Here is a 19,026-nt window from a genome sequence, read left to right as displayed (position 1 = left end):
ATGACAACAATGTTAATCATCATCATCATCATCATTATCTTTTTATCAAATGAACTGATGATACTACTATTACTACTGCTACTACTAATAGCAATTATAATGATAATGTCATTTGTTAGCTCCACACAAAGTTCATGGTTCAAAGGTCACATAGCCCTCCTGACTGCTCCTTGCCAGTAATGGATGTCTAGAGCCATGTTGTCATGGACTTTCCTCCAATGTTTCTGCTTTGCTAACATAGAGTCAAAGATCAAAGGTCAGCTGGCTCAAACGATTGCTCAATGCCTTTCTCTCTGTGCTTTATTTCTTTTCTCTGGTCACATTTTCCAAGTTCAAAGGTCAGAGGTCACAGAGCTTCAACATCTCCCTCCTGGCTGATGACAGCTTTCTTTGCTGATTTCTGTTGGCTTCCAATAGAATTCAGAGTTCAGAGGTCAGAGTTCAAAGGTTAGAGTGCTGTCACTGCTGCTCTGTGCTAGTGACCGCTTTCTTTGCTGATTTCTGTTGGCTTCCAATAGAATTCAGAGTTCAGAGGTCAGAGTTCAAAGGTTAGAGGGCTGTCACTGCTGCTCTGTGCTAGTGACCGCTTTCTTTGCTGATTTCTGTTGGCTTCCAATAGAATTCAGAGTTCAGAGGTCAGAGTTCAAAGGTAAAAGAGAGCTGACGCTGTTGCTCTGTGCTGGTGACGGCTTTCTTTGCTGATTTCTCTTGGTTTTCTATAGAATTCAGAGTTCAAGGGTTAGAGGGTTGTCACTGTTGCTCTGTACTGGAGACAGCTGTATCTGGTAGTGCCTGCTGGAGGAACACTGGGGCCAGACCATTGCCTGCCTGAGCCTGGGTAGCTACCTGTTGTATCTGGTATACCTGATACCAAGGGGGAGAACCACATACAATGTAGACATTATAACAATGGTAATGATAATAACAATGACAGCTACAATGCACTCCCGTTACAACGAAATGCTCGGGACTGGTGGTTTTCTTATACAAATGATGCACAGGATAGAGTGTGTTAGTGGTGGCGTAGCGCACTCGAGGGTATTTGCAATTGTGAAACATGCACGAGGCGAAGCCGAGTGCATGTTGCACTACATTGTAAATACCCGAGAGTGAGCTGCGTCTCCACTAACGCCACGATATAATCCTGTGCATCATTTGTTTTATAAAATGGGTCGAAAACTAACAACATTTTTCACGTACCTTTGTGGATCAAGATGTCCGAAGATGTTTGTCCCAAACACGTCGCACTCGGAAATCCCGCACATATAAGTACTGTACGTACGTATAAGAGTATACGTACGCCACACACGTTATGCACACAAGAAAGGCCGGCCGGCAGCCCGAACTAGAAGTTGTTACAGGATTGACAGCGCGTATAGTATATAGCGCGCTACGCACTTGTAACAACAGATTGAGCGTGCACTGCTACTGTAAACATTGTGACGTCAGTGACTTTACAGCGTGCATGTTAGTAAGAAATTAATGCACGCACACGTGACTCATTTCAGCGCTTCCAATTGGCTACATTCTTGAACCCATTTTATAATTCATTATAACGAAATTTCGTTATAACCGAACAAATACAATATATAACAAAAACAAGGAAACCACGCATATATATCACATTATGTTTGCTGAATATTCATCATACACTGGAAAGCTATGTGAAATGTGATGGGATAACTGTATTACAATAATAAACGCAAGTTCCACTCAGAAAGTGTGTGTGGCACAAGGAGCGAACACACAGTGGTGTGAAGCGTTCACCTATGCAGAGACGCTATAAATGCTTGTTCCGCTACGTATTTTCGAAAGCAATTCGCATTTCGTTATAACGGAGCACATTTCTTTTGTTTTTCTTTGTCTGTGGCGCTTGGAAAAGACTTCGTTATAACAGAAATTTCGCTATAACCGTGTTTGTTATAAGCGAATTTTGTGCCATAGGCTTTAATGGTGATAATTTTGGGACCAGAAGATTTACTTCGTTGTAACGAAATTTCGTTATAACCGTGTTCGTTGTAACGGGAGTGCACTGTACTTTATGATACAGCGCTACATACACAGAAGTGCTTAAAGTGTTTCAAAGAAGTGAAAATGGAAAACAAACAATATAGAACAAAACAAACTATCTGTATGCAAAATAAAGAAGCCATTCGAGCATTGAGAATTTAGGGTTTCTCGGACCAACACTGAATTAGGGCTTTCTATAGCTCAGTCGGCAGAGCACTGGGCTAGCAATCCGGAGGCCTCCAGTTTCAATCCTGATGAAATCCCATTTTCTTTGCTCATTTTTCCAAATAAAAAAGATGTGATTTGAGTGGAACTGCAACTACATCAAAAATGTGATTTCCCTGCATGAACAAAACAATGGTTGATCTCCCAATGTGTTAGGAACTTGTAGTACAACATACATTTGTATGAAACGGAGTCAGATCAGTGTAGTTACATATTAAACAGGGTTTTGTTGGTGAACAAGTGGAGCATGGCAATCAGGGGCAGTGTCATGAACAAATGAAACATAACGTCACTGAGGTGACAAGATCTTGTATCTTAAATTTTAGTGAAAATGACTGTTTTGGATTGATGGTCAAATAATTGGTTAAGTGATGTCCCGCCAAATCCTAACTGTCTTACCCATAAATGAAGCCACCACAGCATGTTAAAGGAAAGGCTATCCCATTCACTATAGTGCTTTGGCCACCATGTTTTTTGGCTCTCCTGAACATTTGACATTTTGTAGATACAAGGTCTTGTTGCCCCAGCGACGATAAGCAAGAGTAAATTATTCTAAGTTTGATACTGAGACGAGACAATCAGCGAGGGGCCTACCTGACCACCTGATATCTGTGTGATGAATTCCTGGCCGGTTGTCTGCTGTTGTAGCAATGTCTGCTGGTTCCCTGTACCTTGTCTCGTCACATACTGGATTGGATTTCCTAATTGCACCTGTAGCACACCAAAGAATCACAGTGCATAGATCAGGGTCCCATTTCATAAAACTTGTTATTAGTAACAACTGCCACATTTCTGTGACAAATTTGCTTTCAGCCAATCAGATGCAAAGATTTCAGCAGCTTATAACAACTATCATAATTTTGTTATTGTTAACAGGTTTTATTAAACAGGGCCTGAATTTATCATCACTTCATCACAGATTGACAGACATTACCATTTTCTTTTATTCTCCAGTAATGATCGTTTGAAAGTTAAAACAACCATGAACTGATCCAAGGCCTGAAAAGAGACTGATAAAAAAGTAAATCTTATTTGACTTTTATTTCCATAATTAAGAATGAATAGGTAATGTGAAAGATAGAATGGACATACAATTGTATTTCCTTAAATCATGGCTGTATCATACACTCATAAAACTTATTGACATCATTTTCTTTTTTGATTAAATGACTTGCAGCCATGCCTTTTACAAGAATTTTATTTCATTTTGGCATGTGTTAGGCATGGGTAAACTACATATATGTAATCAATCAAAAAGACTGAGTGTTGCCATAATAGAAAAAAAAAAGTCATACAGACTGATTGCTCACAAGGTATGACTATGATATCTCATCAACCCGTTGAAGACGAGTCCCGGGTATACTCGGGCAGATGTCTATGGGAAATGCATGTTGTAGCAAAATCAGCCCATCCTCAACGGGTTAAAAACTAAGCACATTAGAGCACCCAAGCTGTATCTTCATTAGCAATCAAAGACAGCTTTTTAAACTTTACCAAACAAGTGAGTATGGGTCAGTATACTTGAGTGACCCGCACCTCATCATAGTTCATGTTTATGCATGTTTAAATCACATTTCGTCACTGAAATTCTATGAAATCCCACCCACATAAAAAATGGAAATGAAGATTCCAATGGAACTACAAGTTAGTTGTACCTATCGTCGTCAAATGCAAATGATGCAAAATAATTAAGCTCTAAGGAAGGGGCCCGCACCTCGCCATCCGCGCTCCAGTCCCATAGACAAAGCACGTCAAAGACGAGTGCGGGTGACCGTGACGATACTGAAAACACCTGTTCCTTATATAAATTTAAGATTTTCAAGAAATACTGTACGGTTTTCATGTCACTTTGCTCGGTTGTGGTAATTCTACAAAGTTTCAAGCATACTGAACACAGTCAGGGGTGTAAATTGTTGTTCAGTGCACTTAGTAGCAATTTTATGCAGGGTGACAATATTAGGGCCCCTGATGAGGTGCAGACACCTCACCATACTGATCCCCAGAAAAAAAGGCCAAGTTACCTGTTGATTGTCACCGCTGGCATTAGCCACGACCTGCTGGAGGTTAGTGCCTGCAGGAAGCTGTATGGGCACCACCTGGCCCTGAGAGTTGATGATGGAAGCCTGACCATCCGCCCCCGTCTGCACCTGAGTGAGGGAGAGAGTTCCATGATGTGTGATGCCTGGACATGAAACCTTAACATAAAACACTCACACACACAGAAACCTTAACATAAAACACTCACACACACACACATTCAATCACCACCTCGTAAAAAGGTACTGTCTAATAATGGTATAATATTTCGTGCAGTTTTATTTCCATAAATTTCACGAGCCGGGTGCTATTTGTGGATTTTACAACACTCATAACTATTAACTCTGAACTCGAACTGAATGCGACATGCATCCATACATTTTTCAGTTCATGACAGTACTCCATGATCATGAATATAACCACTCGAAAAATTGTCAGGAAGTCAAAATTCATGAAAAATTAGACTGGCTAAATATACTACGCAAACAGTCCTTTACTCAGCCAGGATTGATCACTGCTAGAACACAATTCTGGCAATGGTCTACATCAATAGGAGTATGATGGTAACTCAGTCAATAAATTTCACCTTTAACTTTGCCTTCATTGTATGACTTCCCCCCAGTGAGCAACAAAACACTGGCACCTGGTAATGACCAGTCAATAGTATACTCATGCTGGTGTCTAATGGGAAATGCATGTTTTAGCAAAATCAACTCTTCCTCAATGGGGTAAGTTTACCTTGATTTTGTTCTTGCATTTTGCAGGCACATGACTAGAATGTATACATACAACGCACACAAACACACACACGCACACACACACACGCACAATAATATATCAACTCTTTCAACTGGCAAGTCACCTGCATTATCCAAAACCAATAAAGGTTAGTGACTAGTCTCCCTGTAGTTTTCAAGGTGATGAAAGGGAAATTACAGTATGACTTTTAGGTATCCATGCTCTACTTGTAACTATTTTCATTAGTATTTGCTTAAATCCCCAGAAATTTGTGTCAGTGGTTGTATATTGCAGGTGACTGCAATAGACAGGTGGCCACTATGGCAGGTTTGACTATATTTTCCAAAGGCTCATTAACCTTTGACCTTGCAGAAGCTGTTAGCTTACTAGTAAATCCCAAATACATCTACCCCTCATGTTACATGTCTGGGCCAAATATCAACAAAGTGCCATGATTTGGGATGTCTTTGTGGATTTCTTTACTTCTCTTCTTTTTGTTGTTTTTAAAGGCATAATTTACCATTTGCAGATGAAACAAAAACCCAGCATTAGTGCTTTAAAGTAGTTCCAAAATGTGAGTTTGAGATAGAAACAACCACTGCAAAAATTTGAATCCGTATAATCAATGTTAAGTATTGTTAAATAGACAAAATGTGAACAATAGATGTTGCCAGACTAAACCGTCTACAGTTATGGTTTAATGAGAAAAATACCGATATCTCCTCATATTTTAGGCTTTATTGCGAAAATTTTATACGGTAGGATGTTATGTGATACAACAGGCCTACACATATGCACCAAATGTGATATCTTGAACATTTTTTAAATCACTGTCCCCAAAGGTAAACACGACCTTTACTATTGTGTGCAAGTGGAAGTGGCATTAAAATCTGAGGTGTACAAACAGATAGAAAAGTAAAAGACGACCTTGGGCACCAAAAGGGGCAGAGGTATGAGAATGTATTTACAGACAGGAGTTACTTGCCTTGATACAAGAAGCTTAAGGCAAAGAGACAGCCTAAGACATTGCATTCATACATTGTAGGCATCTGTTTTTATTGAATGGTATTAATGAAATAGAGCATGATGATGAAAGTGGAATGTGGCTTCAGAAGGGGCAGTTCATGCAACTCAGGAAAAGGGTTTGTCCCTTGTTAGTAACTCAGCATTCCCTTTTTATCCTTTTTGCAATTAACAAGCAAATGGATGAACAGAAGTTACAAAGAGAATGCGTTTGAGTGCTCTCCTAAAGCGTACCAAACCGTACCAAACCCATGTCAGAGAGATGTGCTAAAATGCTCCTGAAGTGCACCGCACCAAACTGAACTGAGCCAAAAGAGGGCCACTTCCCGATGTGCTCCAAAAGGGTACCAAAAGCGTACCAAAAGTTTGTACGTGAAGAATATGCATAACTTGCACATATGCCATAATGCAAAGAGTTCATTCTCTTTGTTCGGGACATCTGTAAGTAGTTTACGCTCGCCAGGAGAATAACCCTCTTGTTACAAAATGCATGACCCCTCTAAAAATAACTCATGACGTATCCTTTCTCCACAGAGCACTCGAACGTTCCAAATATAGCAAAGCACAGAAGAGTTCGCTTTGGTTTGGTTCATTTTGGTTAGCTTTTGCGCGCTAGGTAAGAATGCACCCAGAGAGTACAGTGCACTCCCATTACAACAAACACGGTTACAACAAAGTAAAAATTCAAGCCGCGATATTATCCACTCTATGTATTTCTATTGTTTATTTGTTTGGTTATAATAAGATTTCGATGTAATGAAAGAAAGCTGCCGGTCCTGAGGACTTCGATGTAATGGGAGTCCACTGTTCATTACTTCATCCACCACTAAAGGCTGAGAACACACCCAGGATCAGTTGGGATTATAAAGGTCCCAATTAGTTCATTGTTGTCACCACACTGCATTACATAGTGATGTATACGTGTTATATCAAAAAGAATGACAATGTTTACCAAAAAAAATATATATATGTGTGTGTGCTTGTATTGCACTTTGCTGAAGATACAAGATTGTCAAATATTATGGTAAATATCCCATACACCATAGGAGAGAGGGGCAGTCCATGACACAATGAGAAAGAATTATGAGCCATATATTTCACACAGTTTCTATTTTCGAAAATATCGCAAGTTGGGTGCTGCGAATTTGCAAATTTAAGAACACGCAAAAATATCAACTCTAAGCAAAGACATCGACTCTGATCCCGACATGAATGCAACATGCACGCATAAATTTCTCTGTTCGTTACTTGTACTATACGATCGAATATTCATCCACTAGCAAAATTGTCGGGAAGTCCCTATGCAAAAAAATTGAGTCTTCCTATCAATATATGGCGTATACAGTACTTATCGGAAGTATTTTCATTATCATCATGTTGACAATTTAGATTTTCAGGATGGGCACAGCAAAGTATATATTTTTCAAATATATTGTCATAATATCAAACACCAATAAAAGACATACACGGAAATTCAGAGATTTTTCCAAAATTAAAAACAAGTTCAGCAGCAATGGAGAAAAAAGCAAATAGTGTGTGATCTTTACATCATTTTTGCTGTCCAAGTCTCTAAAGCAGTCTGGAGAAGTGAATGTGAACAACTGGCACAATACATAATTTATGTTCTTTCTATTTGCAAATCAGCTCAGGGCTGATGTATGGCCACCTCCCTGAGGAAGAATTCTCCAGGAACTTTGAATCCATCTAAATGCTCACATAGACACCCTGGAGAGAACTGGTATGATGTAGTTACTCTTCAATCACACTGTATCGGGTTCTACAAAGCAACGCTCATGTATTTAAACATGATCCTGGGAAAAAGTGGTATTTCTAAAGGTAAATAAAGACTGCTGAAAAGGCAGACAAATGTTAAGACTCCTTGAAGATTGTGTTACAGTGGATTGCCTCACCACTCTCTTTTTCTTTTTCTTCTTCTTTTTGGGGGCTTTATTAGGAGTGGGGGGTTTTCCCACTGACCAATCACTGACCAATCCTTGACCAGTATAGCTCACCTGCTGCAATGACTGCACCTGTTGGAGGAGCTGCTGACCGCTTGACCCGGCCTGAGAGCCCCCAACCGTGACAAACTGCATGGGTGGTGGGGGAGGGGGGCCAGGGAGGGTGGGGGTAGGGTGCATATAGCAGGGGAGATATGGGCAGAGGGGCGTGGATAGGAGGGGGTTGATGGGTGAATAAACACTCACATGAAATGAGAATAATTGGTGTGTGTTTATCCCTCTCTTAAGGAACATGCCCCTTTTTCACTCTCCTATTACTGATATCAGCACTAGTTTCTGAAGCACGGTAAAGGAAGGAAAACATGGAAATGAACTATAAATGCAATTATAGAGACTCCAACACTCCTACTTTGGGACCATTGTCTCATAATGCCCCCACTTCCATGTGACTTTTAATTTCTCCCACTCTTGTTGTGTGTCTTCTGTCTTCCATAGATGTATTTTCTCCTGCTTAGAATTTGGTTTTCTCCCTCTTTGAATTAAATTTTCTTACCAAACTTCAAGTTTGTCATATACGTTCAAAAATGAGGCTAAAGTAGCAGAGAGAGCATCTATCTCCTAAAGTTTCCACGGCTCTTCAGCAAGCCCTAGACCCCGGCCACAAGGGCGTGATGACGTGCACTACATCAAAATGGCACACATGCCCAGAGAATCAAGACTCCTCAGTTTACTAAAGTGGTCTTGGTGGAAGAATATCTTGTACAAGAGAAACTTGGGGTTGGAGTCTCTGCAATCACAGACACAAAGCTTCCTCTCTGTTGTTGATCTGCCTGGATGGCAAAGTGGTGCATGCAGAAGATGACTGGCTAAATACTTTAACTGAAACCCACGCAGTGACAACTTTGATGTACTCTGTGTGTGTGGCATTCCACCACATGCATGCCCGGATGAAAATGTATTTCTTGGTTCAAAGTTCTCACAGGCAAAGCCATTAAGAACTTAATCCAAAGTATTTGGAGGTATGTGTTTGTTGTGAGAAAGCAATACTTATCTGATGCAAAACTAATTCTTTTTAATTGCTTCTTGGTGTGACAGAACAGAATACATTTTCTGATCATAAGAATGCCTTGTACAGCACCACACTGAACTGAAGTGAATATGATATGGAAATGAAAGTGATTTTCATTCAAATGTACATGCCATAGTTCTGGATGGTAATGTGCTTACATCCGCACAGCTACACTAAATCATATCTTATGATATATATATATGGAAAATCCATTCCTTGTTGCTCACTTTAATAATGAGTTTACAACATTTTATTCGAACAATTATAGCACTATCAAAATTACATATGCAGGTTAGATTTTATCATTTGTGGTAAAAGAAACAGAACAACATCACTGTGCTGAAGTCTTTACAGCAATTGGATCAGTGGCTCCTTGATACAATATACATACATCAACAGCAACTTACAATAACTGTGATAACTGTAATACGCATGGTTGAAAGTCGACCAGTTTTCAGCATTTCCTTGTGCTGCTATATGCAGCTACATATGACGCTTAAGTACATGCTAGCACAGTTTTTCTGTCTAAGCCGGTCCAGGTCATTGTGTCACGTGAATGTTTGCATGTAACTGGTTGAGGATACACTGCCGATGCCAGTAGCATATTGCTCAAATGAGAATTGAGTGCTGGTGCTGCATGCAGAGGATTCTGCTCTAGGGTTCACTCAAACATGTACAATTCATTCTACTATTACCTCTCAGTTGACGAAAAGGATAAGAATGATTATTCAGCCACAGATTTGAATACTTTGTTCACAGCATAATAGAATATCAAATTTTGATGATATGTACAAGTACATCATTCCTCAATACACCATAACAACTTGCTGTCATGCAGAAATGAAGACAACAGTGCATTCACTTCTCCTAAAATGAAAACTCTTCCACGGTAATTTGGCCAGTTCCAAAGTATGTAGATTTATACCACACAACAAATGATTAAAATACTACACAGGGATTAATGCCTTGCTAGTTACAGCTGAACTGTTATATTTCTTAGAAGTTTTCCAGACACTTCTAAGTGCATGGTCTGTAATCTAGGCTGTACAGGTAACAATTCTGTTTTTTCAAAGATCCTACATTATTGCAAAAGAACATATAGTTGCTTATGGTTTTGTTTTTCTGCATATTCATATTTTTCATCTAATATGAATTATAAAGCATGAGAGAAGTGCAGAATACATTCTGCAGTTTGGCAGGTCTTAACAAAAAAGAAAAGAACTACAGAATAACTACTTCTCAGCCACTTTTGTGGCATTTTATTCACACAGCCATATAGTCCAGAACAACCTTTCACAACAATCACTACAGATTGCGGACATTATACTATCCCAGTCTCAAAAATTCACTTTAAACCAACTGACGGACAGTGACTTCACTGAAATTATAGAGTGCTAATGTCCTGCTCTGAAATTCAAATATTTCCCCTGATAATAAAAAGAATACCAACATTTAAAGAATTACAATTCTACTGAAAATTTCAGAGCTTCAGAATCAGTTTCTAGGGTCGTAAAATGCTGCACAGTGGACAAATTTAGAAGATTCAGTTGCTGGAAGCATTTATGGAGTCCGGATAGAGCCACAACTCATTTTAAGTTCTACATATAAGAGTAGGACCCAAATCAATTCCAACGAAACAGTTGAATAACTTTCTTTTTGATAATTTTTCATACCTCTCTGTCCGTCTCTTTCTACCCCCTCCTCCCATTCTTCCCCGTTCACTTTTTGGTTTCTTACATTTTTTCCCCTTTTTTTTTTGTGTCGTGCACTATTGACACAGGAATGGTGTCAGATGATCTCTATCAATGTTAAGATGAAATCTAATTGTCTGCTTTTCCCAAGCATCATGAAGGTTGTGCCCAGTCTACTCAATTTACATAGTATGTCTTTCTGTCTATCTATCTAATCTACAGTATCTACCTATCTATCTATCTATCTATCTATCTATCTATCTATCTGTCTGTCTATCCATCTATCTATCTATCTCCTATCTATCTATCTATCTATCTATCTTTTGATTTGATATCCCTCTGTTTGTCCACTGTTGCTGTTGTTAATCTACACATATCTATCTTTCTATCTTTTTGATTTGCTATCCTTCTTTTTGTCTGCTGTTGCTGTTGTTCATGTTTTTGGTGTCGATGGAAAAAAAAAAGGGGGGGGGGCAAGTAGAGGAGGGGTGCATAATCTCACCTGGAGTTGTGGTTGAGTGGTGATGAGTTGGCCCGCCTGGACAGCCTGCGGCTGGGTGGTGCTGGCAGCTGTTGCGGTCTGCTGGGCACCCTGGACCTGAAGGTTGCCGCCCTGGGCCTGGTTCTGGGCCACGCTGAAGTAGTACTGGACTTGGTCCGCAGGGATGGCTGTCTGCTGCATCTGGCCATCCTGGGATGACCACAATGATGATAATGATAATGATAACATGATCATTTAGACACACAAATTGTAAATGTGACCCTGCATCACAAAACCAACAAAAAGTCATCAGACATGAATTTTTAGTTAAGGGCAGATTCTGAAGAAGCAGACTCTAAGCTTTAAAATGATGTATAATTCAATTCAAATGGACTCCCCTAACCTACCTAAACACTGGTAAGAAAGCACACACTCCGGAAAAGTGTGATCTGAGAAAAGAGGCTCTGAAGTACAGGGTCTATTCAGGTACTTAATCTTTCACCAAGCTGCGCTAGCTGTGCGATGAAAGGGATAAAACACAGGATGTCAACCACCGGAGCAACAACAATGAAGGGATTATTAGATTAAGCTGAAATTAAAGATGTTCTATTAATACATTCTGTCCATGATTAATGCCAACTTACCAAAAAGTAGCATTATCCTTTCAAAAGTTATTAGACTTGAAAGTTAAGAGTCTACACAGGATTTTAAGAAATGTAAAGGGGCCTCTAATTCATACATGATCATTCTACTCTCCCCCCAAAAAGGGGTGTAGAAAAACTGCTGAAAACACACTTTCCCATTTGTGTTATGATCCCAAAATAAAGAATAATGTAGAAGAAAGATTGCTCTTTCAGAAAATATGAAAAAATCAAGATTGACCTCGTTGACCCATTTCACCTGTTTTGAGTCCTCACGTAAAATCAAGGGGTGAGACTTTGTGTTTGTTTTGTGGTGCACAGTCACAAATGCTTTTATTGTGTGTGTGTACAGTGGGGTGGGAGTCAAGGATAGTCCTTGTGGTTAGGTCAAGGGTCAACAGGTCAATGTTCAATGTTCAGGTTGTCACTTGAATCAATAAACTAGAAAAATGATAACTTGGTATCCACTGGGAAGGTCATTCATGTTTGGGTGTATTCTGCTCTGGACTTTTGGACACCCGCTGAGTGGGAAGCAAGTGTTGGAGATGTGGTGATCAATGTGGGTCATGTTTGTTATGACCCGTCAATAAAGGTGAAATATGGCAGTAGATATCATACCAGACATTACATATTCCATCAAAAAAAAAAAAAAAAAAACATTACCATACCTATCATTACTTCATCATTGTTTTAATTGACATGCTAATGCAAAAAAAAAAAAAAATGAATAAATTATGGGGGAGAAATGCCTGTGGAAAGTGCAGTAAGAAAAAAAAAAAATGTTAAAGAAGCTAGAAAATATAACAATACAAAACAAAAGGAAATATCAACATTGTGATTAAAAGAATAAAACAAATAACAAAATTGAAGGGGCAAACAGTCATTATAACTTTAAGAGACATTCTACCAGTGTCATTTGTACTCTAGACACAGAGAGGCATATGATCTGAATTGCAATCATACTCAAATTATTGCTTTTCTTCACTCAACAAGTTTTATCAGGCTTGCTGGCTCACCGATCTCTTGGGTGGCTTCAACTCATCCCTGGGAACGATGTCAATCAGGAAATCAAACTGGTCATACTTTGTGATCGCCATGGCAATGTCATTTCTCTGCAAAAGACCACAAAGAAAAAAAAAATCCTGTCAAGAATATTGACAACAAAAGACAAGCTTGAATGAATGTAAATTATGATGTTTACATTCACTGAAATTACTATTGAATAGAATTAAAAAGTAATACACGTACATGTACATGTGTATAATTATGAAATGTCCTTCCACTATACAGTCATAGTCATCATCCATTTTTCTCAGTTTATATCAGATCTTACATGAAACTCAGCATCTTCCTCATAATGTGAAAATATGTGACCTGCTACAACAAAAGGATCCGAAAGTCGGGGGAGGTTCAATTTTCTGAAAATGACATGACATTATTCCCTTTCTCTCCCACTTAAATTTCATATGCAGTATAACACAATTCATATACAATTGTACACTGCTTTCTCGGCTCAGCTGTCAGTTACTTTCGGATTCTTTTGTCCTGGTGGGTCACATATATGTTTAGGACCAACACTTTTTTACTCTTCTACGCTTAAACATATATCACATGACCCTCATATACTGCCACTTCATGGTGGATCAATACCACGGTTGCAACACAAATCATAGTAAATCATGTGTACCTTATGAAGCTGCAATACAAAGGAAGCATTGCAAATATTAAGGTACATCTAAATCACTTTGCCGCATATTGAAACACTGCAAAAGTATATGATCACTAAACCCAGGGCATGAACATGATTCACATATACATTGGCATTTTATGTCTCTACATGTTTCCATGAAATTAATTGTTTTTAGCAATTGTTTTAACAATTTCATGACAAACAAGCAGGGGCTTTCACACAAGATCATTAATATAAAACGCACATTCCTTATCATCACATGAGGCACAAATTTATCTCACATGTCATGACTACACGTGTACACAATGTACATCTCCAACGTAGTACACTCACTTGTAATGTTCTTCGCTTGTTCTCTTCTGTGTGCAGCCACGCTCTTAGAGACAGCTCTGTGATGAAGATTTCTGCAGCCTTCGCAAAGAGTACAGGAGCTTCGGCACTGATCATCTGCAAACAGATTACAGCATACAGTAGAAGTCTTGTAATAATACAGGTAGCAGATATAGATCACTTGGTTTGTGTCACTTTCAGTGAAGTTGATGTATGTTTAAATGTCATTACAGCCAGACTATCTCTTCAAGTGATTGTGGTATAAAAATATGAATTTTTAGGTTGTGAATATGACTCATTATCTTTACAGGGTAGACTGTGCATTGAACAATTGCTCTGTGCATTACCAGAGTTTTAACTCATCAATCCCTGCAAAATGGTACTCCATCATTGACACCAAATCGGTGATAACAACAAAAAAATCTACTTCAATATCTTGAGGTGTGAACAAAGTTTTATTAAAAGTGCTTCTCTTATGTGCTCCATTCCTGTGGAACTCATTCACTCCTCATTTGAAAGAGGTGAATTCTACTGATCATTTCAGGACTACTTTAGTACAGAATGATGCAAGAGGTAGGTTTATCATATTACTTTGATCATCTTCCTTTTTCTGTGTAACTTATCTACTGGGAGACTTGGACAATGCGAAAGCATTATGAGCTCTGTAAGATGTCAACCTAATCATCATTAGTACTGTAACACCAGAAACATTTGCTGCATGAAACTTTTATAAATTGGAGCCAACGGCCTTTTCCACAGCATAAAACTTTCATGCATTGCCACTTGTGTAAATAAAATCTTTCGTGTGCATTGTACTTCACAGATCCTGGCTACTCGCAAAATTCTTGAAAATTTCATGCATCAAAAAATTTCTGGTTTTACAATATTTAAGGCATGAACCCACTTTGACATCCTCGTCCAGCTTCATGATTTTCTTGATCCTAGCAAGAGGCAACTCCTGGGCCTGCTTAAAGTCCGGCTGCAGATAAAAACATTATACAAGAGTGGAGAAAAAAAAAACCAAAACAATGTATGACATGTCAGTCATTAGAAATCAAACACTATATAACACTAAACCTACATTGTATTTGTGGAAACAAGTCCAAGAGTTTAGAGAGTACACTTGTAAGTGGCACGTAACAGCAAGCAACAGTAATGATTACCATTGACATCACATTTTTTACATGTAGCTATGCATTCAAACACATAATTTCTCTCTTCCGCTTGTCCACATCCTATATTAGAGAACATGTCAGCTATCACTACGTAAAAAGGTGCAGACCACTGTACTAATTCATAATTTCAAAATTAGAATACTGTAAAAGTGTAAATTTTTGGAGTGTGGAAATTTTTACGCCTTTCGCGCAATGAAAAGCTACGGCAAAAATAAAAGCTCACAAATAATTTTGCATGCCATATTTTCCAGTAATTAAAGTCCTGATTCCGTGGAATTAAAAACATGCAAAATTTCCTTTCAAGAGAGAATTCAAAGTTCAATTTCATCTCAGCCACCCAAGCGTGAAAAATATCCACTTTTACAGTAGATTTTTGGCTTCAACTCAAGTGTAAAAGTTATCAAACTGACAAGACAGCCTCTTCATGGTGATACATTGTAGTTAATAAATTTACATACATGTAATTACACATGACAGTCCCGAGTCTAAATGGTCCACAGAGAGACATGGACATAATTGTCCTTTATTTGATACAGGAGTCCTTGAGAAGGAGCCATTACCAAGACTGCTGAATCTCAGGCCCCGAGAGTGAGACTTCCGCATTTCACATATATTTTCAAGCTCTTGCACTCATCTTCAGAGATCTAATGCCTGAGAAGGGGGGGGGGGGGGGGGGAACCTGACATACTCCATAAAGATATCCTGATTAAAAAATAATTTGTGTGTGCATGTGTTTACAACCACAGATGAAAACACTCTTGGATAATTCATAGTCAGAGAAATTCAATTCCAGTTAAGACACAAAGTCAAGTGTTATAGTTAATGCAAAAGTATTCCCTAAAATGATCAAGCTGGTCGCACCTTTAATGATCTGAAAAATTAATCCATAATAAGTCCCCCTGGCAACAAATCGACCACCTCCTCTCTTTCTCTGGTTGCATTACTCCCTCCCAAAGTCTCACTCTCACTCCTTGTCCCATGTTGGTCGTCCAACAAATTTTGACTCACTGGTTTTAATTGTTGGATGGTTTCCATCTGTCGACTCCAGAACTCTTCGTGGTGCTGCTGAGCCTCCGTCTGATTCCCACTGGATTGACCTTCCGCTGACTCCATTATCTCAGACATTGGCGGTCAAGATCTCTCAGGCCAAGTTCAGCTCAAAGTTGCTTGTAGTCTGCAATTTATTTATCGTCAGAGAAGGCAACAAAACCAACAACAGAAGTTAACATATTCTGTTTCATCTGCAATGACCTTTTGGGGTTTGTAACCATTTCCGGGTGGTCAGGAAGACTGAACGACTGATATACTACAAAAGTGGGAATTTTCGCAGTGCTGAAATTTTTGCTCATTTTGCCCAGCCACAAACTAGCATGAAATAAAAGCATGCATATATTTTTGCTTGCCATATGTTTCAGTAGTTGATGCCTTGATTCTGCGAAATTAAGAACACGCGAAACTCCTTTTACTCGGCCGAGCCGGAAAAATTAGTAGCGCAAAAATATCCGCTTTTACAGTATTGGCACTTGAAAAACAAAAAATACAAAATTAAACTTCTACAAAATGCACACACTGATGTATCCATAACAATATGCAAGATTTCAAGATGGCAGATATAATAGGGCCTACATTGTAGGAAAACAGTGCACCTATCTAAAAAAAAAAAAAAAAAAAAAAAAAAAAACCAGTAAAAATAGGAAGGACGTCAATTTATTGAAAAAAATGAGTTCAGAAAATGTGATTTTGCACCACAGGAAAAGATAACTTTTATGGAGGGGTTAACTTCAAATATTTTTTTGCTTTAAATTAGAAGAAATATTCACAATTTGCAAAATCTGTAATTTTCAGGACTTTGCAAATAATTAACTGCTACTTTTGCTCGAATTTTCACTCTGTGAGGACAGAATTCAGAGAAACAAAAAATAAGTGTCCAGTAAACAATGAATGTTAGACTCTCCTATACAACACCAGTCAGTAGTATGAACTATGGTACTGGGAGTGGTAGTGGCATGTGTGGTCCTAAAAATTCTATGGTCCTAAAAATTCTATTCTAATAGCGGTATGGAATAGCGGTATGGAATTCATAATCATATGAACCCGTACCCGTCGAGGACAGGCTGTTTTTGCTACATTTTGTCCTCAACGGGTTAAGCATACTGATTGTGCGATTGAAATGAAGTAATTTTTACTATGGACATCATTCTTCAACAGTAACAATAGGAAAATTATCAGACCAGTGCAGTATTATAACAGTATAGTTGGTCATAACCATACAGTACAGTCCCATCTATTTACTTTACAGCAGTGCTAGTGACGACAACTGCATTGACTGGCTGCATATTGTGCAAGTGATTGAAGTGTGTATGTTCTGTAGGAAACACACGGAGAGCAGCATAAGATATACACTGATTTTGGCTTTTACACGTTCATTGTACTCTAGAAGACTATGTCTCGGTGGGAATACCTCATAATTTCACTTAGGCTACAAAATATTTGTGCGACTGTCGTATAATAACATGTGATTTGCTCAAAGTTGACGCCGAGTGATATAAATGGTTGGCCGCCTTGACGTGATAAGCCAATAGCCATAATCATTGTTAGTCACAGTCAACCCGCCAACCAATCAACGTATACCAACGCTGTACACAAGTGACGGCCAGATACGATTGGGCCAGAATGACCGCATTTGTGGTACACACTTCTAACATGTCTTTTATGCAGTCTTTACGCTATTTACGATTTCATCCTACCTTGCCACAAACTATGAGCTCCTCGATGGAAATAAATGCACTGCCAAACCGACTGAAATTAACGTAAGACCTCATGAAAGCAATTAACGGGAATCAATTCTCGGCACTACTACCGCTGCAACGACGAGATTCCCTAGATCTGTATGTTATACACGTTCGTAGTGTGCAGCTTGCATGCATGCTGCGTACATACAACACACAAATTTTCTCTGGCCACACACACACACACAGACGTAGTAAACGCATGGATCGCCTCGTAAATTCTCAATACACGAGTTCCCCTTTTTCTGCAATATGCGCTGAAGCTATCACCACCCACCATAGAGGGCGAACTACGTCAAATCTATACAAAGTGCGTGCTGGACCTTTTTTATTAAAAAAAAACAAAACAAAAAAAACAAACAATAGATAGAATCAAACTTGCATGCTATAAAAAAAAAGCGTAGATCTATAGCTAAGATTATACAAAGAACCTCTTTTGTATAATCATATGAACATAAGTCAGAAAAATCAGACATAATTCAGGTATCTGTCAATAAGAATTGAGTATTCAGCGACTTATGTTTTATTTTCTGATGAATATTATTTGTATGTTTGATCGCATAATTTTTCTTTTCTTTTCTTTTCTTTTCTTTTCTTTTCTTTTCTTTTCTTTTCTTTCTTTTTTTTTTTTTTTTTTTTACAAGAGGGCTACCTCATGTATTTCAAAAACGATTCGAGCTCTTTCCTGGTCGGTCTCCATGACAAAGAATTTAACTTGTCTTCATTCGGTCATTAGGTGTGTACAGGGTTTCTTTCTTTAATCCTTTCTCTCTTTTTTTTCTTTCTTTCTTTCCAAGTGCTCAGGTTCTTCTTTCTGCTCAAACTGTGTACAGGAGTTCTTAAATCTAGACCAAGTAAAGTATCACTCCGAAATTTCCAATACAGTATCCAGAGCTGTGCAGCACCTTCGCGATCTTAATATCATGCAGAGTCTTCAAGTTCAAGTTCAAGTTGATTTATTTCATTTCCAACAAACAAAATAATTGGAAGTACAATGAAACATTCATATACACAGATGTCAGAAAATCAGTACCACAATGCGATGAACAGAAATAACATTGTAAAAAAGATACAGGTAAATTATCAACAGAGATAAAAAAAAAATAACTGTTATGTCACTGCATGTGGTAAATGCATAAACAATATTGCTGGAAATGGAGGGGACTGCT

General features: G+C 38.5%; 1 protein-coding gene across 1 annotated transcript; it reads right to left on the bottom strand.

The window, feature by feature from the left end:
* Positions 1-614: 614 nt before the first annotated feature.
* On the bottom strand, positions 615-17,928 carry LOC140234286 (nuclear transcription factor Y subunit gamma-like). Its single transcript, XM_072314347.1, has 9 exons — positions 17,816-17,928; positions 16,077-16,242; positions 14,798-14,872; positions 13,897-14,010; positions 12,890-12,985; positions 11,254-11,442; positions 4,257-4,382; positions 2,830-2,946; positions 615-864 (listed from the first exon to the last, which is right to left on the bottom strand). The coding sequence occupies exons 2-9, from the start codon at positions 16,191-16,193 to the stop codon at positions 751-753; spliced, it is 948 nt and encodes a 315-aa protein (XP_072170448.1). The 5' UTR covers positions 16,194-16,242; positions 17,816-17,928; the 3' UTR covers positions 615-750.
* Positions 17,929-19,026: the final 1,098 nt, after the last annotated feature.

Source organism: Diadema setosum, chromosome 10 (genome assembly GCF_964275005.1).
Source record: "Diadema setosum chromosome 10, eeDiaSeto1, whole genome shotgun sequence".
NCBI lineage: Eukaryota > Metazoa > Echinodermata > Echinoidea > Diadematoida > Diadematidae > Diadema > Diadema setosum.
This window is presented reverse-complemented; position numbering and strand designations above follow the sequence as displayed.

Coding starts and splice junctions, on each gene's coding strand:
- LOC140234286 (XM_072314347.1), bottom strand. CDS start 16,193: ATGTCTGAGATAATGGAGTCAGCGGAAGGTCAATCCAGTGGGAATCAG. Junction 14,011..14,797: donor AGCTGGACGAGGATGTCAAA/GTGGGTTCATGC, acceptor ATCTGTTTGCAG/ATGATCAGTGCCGAAGCTCC. Junction 12,986..13,896: donor ACAAGCGAAGAACATTACAA/GTGAGTGTACTA, acceptor GGTCTTTTGCAG/AGAAATGACATTGCCATGGC.